This window comes from Branchiostoma floridae, chromosome 4, assembly GCF_000003815.2.
Source record: "Branchiostoma floridae strain S238N-H82 chromosome 4, Bfl_VNyyK, whole genome shotgun sequence".
Lineage (NCBI taxonomy): Eukaryota > Metazoa > Chordata > Leptocardii > Amphioxiformes > Branchiostomatidae > Branchiostoma > Branchiostoma floridae.
In genome coordinates, this window is record NC_049982.1 from 21,374,621 (window position 1) to 21,380,516 (window position 5,896).

At 39.0% G+C, this 5,896-nt stretch overlaps 2 protein-coding genes across 2 annotated transcripts in view; both read left to right on the plus strand.

Moving 5' to 3' along the window:
- LOC118413396 overlaps positions 1-5,615 on the plus strand; it is a 29,752-nt gene extending 24,137 nt beyond the window's left edge. Inside the window, exon 3 of the mRNA XM_035816760.1 lies at positions 5,100-5,615. Within this exon, the coding sequence (XP_035672653.1) occupies positions 5,100-5,303 (204 nt within the window). The 3' untranslated portion in view covers positions 5,304-5,615. The remainder of the gene's footprint in view (positions 1-5,099) is intronic.
- The window catches only part of LOC118413388, a 21,264-nt gene that overhangs the window by 10,318 nt on the left and 5,050 nt on the right, over positions 1-5,896 (plus strand). The gene's annotated exons all lie outside the window — the stretch shown is intronic.

Genomic DNA, 5,896 nt, shown 5'->3' on the forward strand with positions numbered 1-5,896 from the left:
TCACTGATGAGTTTAAAAAATGAATGGTCACTGATACAATTGAAAACAAATATTGTGAGATCATTTGAAGCACATGAATTTTTTAAAGACTGTGAGCAGTTTTGAAAAGAGGCTCAACATAAATGATATCCGAAAAGCTTTTCACAATCCATTGTCTGTACAAGAACACTGCTAAAGGACACAGCAACTCATTCTCTTGTCTCTGAGATTTTGGAATAAAAAGTCCAATTGGAAATAGGAGGCTGTGAAGAAAGCATGCATCTATGTACATCCAGTCCATGATACACTATTTTGGGGTAAATGTATACTATCCTCAGGCTCTGTTTTCCTGGTGATCCTCCAGATTACTAGATCAGCAATAATTTTCCAAGTTCAAGAACCCATGAAACCAGGTCAGAGCACTGCTACAGTAGCACAGTACAGTGCACTACTACACGGTAGTAACTCTAATATAAACAAAAGCCAAGCAGCCCTTGTAGTACCCGCCTTCAACCTTGAAAATTGTAATCTTTAAAAAGAGAAAAAAAGGACAATTTGTAATTTTTCAGACCCAACAAATCCAGGATGGGTGAAATGAATCGTTATGTACCTATCAGTATTAGTGGCTAGTTTTTGGGTTATACATTTGAAAACTATTTTTTTGTAGTATGCCAGATCATAGGGACACAAAATTATGCTTTAAGCGACTTAGAGAACCATTAGACTTAGAGAATACCCCTACAAAGTTACATTCCTAGAGAAACTTAAAGTCATACGTTAAATGTTGTAGCTTGTGTCGTAGCCTGGGGTTGCAATATGGAACGACTCCCTTGGAAGTCGCATTTGGAACCACCAAACTACGGGCGCTGCAAAGTGCAAACTCTTCTCTTGTCCGTTAGGCCATGTTGATTTGATTATATGGATGATATCCTCTAGGATCCCCCAAATTGATGTAGCATGCGCAGAAAAAAAGATGGCAAAAAACTGCCTTTATTATGAGTGGTCAGGCAGGTTGAACAAACCACTGAACACGCAGATCATGGTGATGTACTGAACCATTTACAATATGGTCGAATTTTTGTAAAAAAAAGCCGGGAATGCCATCCCTGCACTCCAACCTACATGGCCTTGTAACAGACGCTTAGTGTTCTAAATTATTTCACTAAAGGTAATTCTGAATCTTTGTAAAGATGTGTGGACGTAGGCCCGTTTGGGAAAGTGTTAACTGACTTGTTAAAAAATCCAGTCATTGTGGCCATTTAATTTGTCCAACACGGAACGGTACAAGGGCGCTATATGATCTAGCGAAATGAAGTAGAATTGCAACTTAAGGAGACAAAGTTGTGGATGATTGATCCAATAAGATATCAATGCAGACCAATATTTCCTTTGTGAGATTATGACTTCAAGTAGGCTGTATGTACCAGCTGAGCTGAAAATTGATTGGCTACGGAGTGTCCAATTGGCCAGTCCATGATGAAAATTGAACTACTAGTATTCTCCAACTCAAAGAAAATATGACTCACCGGAATTTTCGACCGTATCTCATGGTCTTCTTCAGCTTTCTAGGCCCTGCAGGTACTGTAGTCATATTTTCCTTTGAGGTGGAGAAGATTTTAATACTTATCATGTAATTTTACCAACTCAGAAGAATATAGATTGAATGCTAATGGTAAGTCCGTTAGATTTCTAATATCTATTCAGGTTGTTGTTTTCATTTTCACATTTCCCCCTAGCCGATTAGCATTCAATGTATGATTACCATACCGATACATTTATTGGTGCTATGTGTTGATTGGTCAGCACAACAAGCATGTCGAATTCAAGCTGCATCATTATTTTACTCGCTGTTAGCGGTCGCACGTAATCAGTCAGCATGATTAACATTTAGACGATATTACTGTGGTGTCATGATTTTGTTGTCCGCTAAGTGGAGCCAAGGACATGCAGAGAAAAATCGTCGTTGGTGGGTACTCTCCAAGCGGAGGTTCGACTCAGGCTATTTTAGGCGTTCTATACGGGTTTCTATTTTGTACTGTTTTTTTTATGAAGAATGACTGGAAGGTATGAAGAAAACAGTACAAAATAGAATGCCCGATAAATAAAAACAACTAAAAACACGTCAAAGAATAGCCGGAGCCGAATCTCTGCTTGGAGAGTAGTTGATGGGAGTTTGGAGTGCTGGATTGCGCTCTATTCTTTTAGGCGGGAAAGTTAAGAAAATATGCAATTAAGGTGACTTTGATGAAATCGACAATGTATCAACAGATTGAAGTGGAACGAGGTGTTGTAACTGATGTCACATGTTATTGAAAATAGAATATGTCACATTCAAAACAATTTTTACACATAATTGCTTGAAGGAAGGATGCACTGAATTACTAGTAGTCTGTATATTCAAGACGTAAAATAAATGTACAAACTAGAGTTCGGTGACCTCATACCTCCATGAAATATTTAGAGCCTTTGTCGATTTCATGCAATTGACTAACACATTAACATAATTCATGCATGGTGTTGTTCATCATTGACTAACGCACACATGTCACAATTATAAAATTCTCATCATTAATCATAAAGCAGTTTTACAATCTTTACATAAATTATGCAAATAATGCCTTCATTACCATCTGCTTATATTCCACATATCAGAATTAACAAGTGTTACATTTATTGAAGTCCAGTTATTGCAAACAATGGAATTATACAATTGCCTCATCAATTATGCAAATGAAGTCCTCATTTGCGTAACGTGTATATCATTATGAACATCTTTGCCTAAACTACGTGCATGCCTAAAATGATGCCAATCTGTCAATCCTTTCTGCAGTTATCCTCTTTGGAATGTCTTGACAAAAACACAGTTCCGAAATGAAATGTTAGGGGCCCCCACTTTGTCATGACACTGCAAGCTATCTACCACCCAAATGTCCAGACCATATCACATCCGGGACAAGAGATACATAGAAAAACTGCTATGATGGAATATTCTCATTAATTATGCAAATGTACTCCTATTTTACATAATTTGTTTATCATTTGAACAACATTGTCTAAGGTATCTACATACCAAAAATCATGAAAATCCGTTGTTCCCCTCTTGAGTTATCGTCTTCAGAAGTTTTTGACAAAAATGCCCCTGCTATCCCAAAACTAGCCGCTATGGGGCCCCAAATCGTGACCATAGCTTGTTCAGAACACGAGATACCAAACCCGGAAGTTGTGCTGCAGTACCAAGGGAAGCCGATAGGGGGCCAAAAATCTAATCATTTTCAGCTTTCATCACACACTACCAACACACCAAGTATGAAACCAATTCACCCAGCCGTTCTTGAGTTATCTTGTTTACACACAGACAGACAAACGCAGGGGAAACAAGAGTTCGGAGACCTCATACCTCCATATATTCTGATATTGCAAATGACTTTTACATTTGCATAATTTATGCTTGCTCATGTACACCTTTCACTAACGCACACAGGTCACAGTGTTGACAGCCCAATCATTTACTACACGTACGAATTAGGACACTTTGAAATCAATTATGCAAATTAAGGACTTATTTACATAACTAGTATCTGCTTAACTTCCGCCTGCCACAAACTACATATGTAACATGTAGTTGAGTTCTATATTGGAAAACACTATAAATATAGATTTTCCTCATTAAGTATGCAAATTAAGTCCAAATTTGCATAATTTGCACTTCATTATGTACATTTATGCCACAGGTACCTGCATACCAAATATCATTGAAATTCATCATTCCTATGTACCATTATGCTCCTTGGAAGATTTTGACAAAAATGCTCCTGCAGTTCCAGAGCAATCTGCTAGGGGGCCTAGACATACACCACTTCTTCCTTACATCAAAAGCTATTTGCCACCAAGATATCAAGACCATAGCATGTCCAGGTAAAAAGATACACAATATTGAAGTTCTGCTGCAGTGCCAAGGTCACACACCAGGGGGCCCAAAATTGACCTTGACCTTCGTCTTCCCAACTCCTACCCACATACCAAATATCATCGTAGTCCATCAAGAGGTTCTCAAGTTATGATGTCCACAAATATCCGGAAACACAAACACTCAGCCCTCTGTTTCTGGTAACTCCGGATCCTCCCACCTCACACAATGGTACTCATCATCCGATACGGAACACATCTTTTCGGAAAGTCCGACCATTTCACGGTAGATGGACAGGAAGCCTTCGTTCAAACCAAATTCTACCATGTCGGGTACATGCCTTGTGCGCCCGAAGAAAGGTAAGATTCTCCTGCCTAAGATTCGTGTTAAAGTTGATATTCAGGATCTACAACGGACCCCTCACAGTTCTTGGCGTGTAAAATAGCTATTCCTTTGAGGAATATATTTTCAGGGCCATTTACTGAACTTACTACACAGTCACAAGACCAACAGGTTAAAGTCCAACAGGGTGAATATTAGGACAGGTTATTGACCTGAATTGACCTTCGGTACGTATACGATGCCGATGCAACGGCCGAGTGGGTAGAGTACCAATAGCGTCTGTAAGTTTTATATGGTGTCACACTGTTTTTATACAAACTTTAGTAGTACTAGTGAACTTGTAACTTCTTATGCCAAACAAAAATCCTAGCGAAATGGTAATATTCACGTTCCATGTAAGGCATGTTTTATCACAATATGATCATTCAAAGTTCATATAAGCTCTGTTTGTATTTCAGCTACTTGTTCTTGAAAGATGGGACTATCATTCAGCTCCCTGAGCAGCAGTAGCAGCAACCATCCTCTGGGCGTGGTTACGGTATATTCTCACTCTGCTGTTTGGCCTTGCTCTGTGTGGATGTATCATCACCTTCATTATGGTACGTGTCTTATTGTATAATCTAATGATGAACCCGTCATAACTCCTCATTACTAAATCAAGTTTCAATATCAACTAGTCACTTGGCATTATTCTTTGTTACCTGTAATTCTTGCTTTAAGCTTTAGCATAACGTGATCAGTGCAGGGGTATCACAAACAACTAACGTCAACATATAATCATTTATATCATGATAACATCGTAATGGCAGTTTCTTAATCGTCAAATATGACACAAAAAATGATACATTTTTTTTTCGATACTATTTTTCAGATGACAACAAAGGATGTGCTGCCCTGGGTGTGTTTGGGTCTGTGCATTTTCTTCTTCATTGTGCTCATTGCTTCGTACGTGTACAAACCAAAAGCCAGCGAGGCGAACAAACAGAAATACTTGCAGATACTGGGCCACGTGCAGCACAGTAAGATACCGGTACAGGCGTCTGAGGCTGACCCCCTGTTGGCTCCAAACGTCTGAATGATAAATAACAAACGTCAAAAAACGTCCATGCGCAGTTCATTCGCCGGGAAGCAATCAAATCATTCGCGGACAAAGTGACAAGTTGAACGTTAGGTTTGTAGTGACTACGCCATCGGCTGGTATGAGGAGGATGATCTGGATTACACGTATATATTAAAGACAATTTAATCACATACTGAGACCACATACATTACATGCCTGTTATTTCGCTTGTGTTCGATATCTGAGCGGGTACTAAGAACACTGTTTCTCCTCCCGAAAAAAGAGAAAGGTTGAGAATAAATTTAATTTATCATGAATGAACAAATTTCATCCTTGATATTCGTTCATTGTTCAATGATAATGCCCCCTTTATGTAGATTACTCGTTCCTCCGAACCTTATCTACGTCCTACTCCCCTCTTCTCATTTCCTTCTCCGCCCTCTTTCCTCCTCCACTTTCTTATCCCCCTCTTTCATAGCCTTCTTCTCCTTGCATACCTTTTCCTAATTTCTTATCCCTCCCTCTCCTTTTTTCTACCTCCCATTCCCCTTTCTCAATTTTCTACTCATCCAGTCTCCTCTCCTTTCTCCTGCATTTTCTCTTTTTCA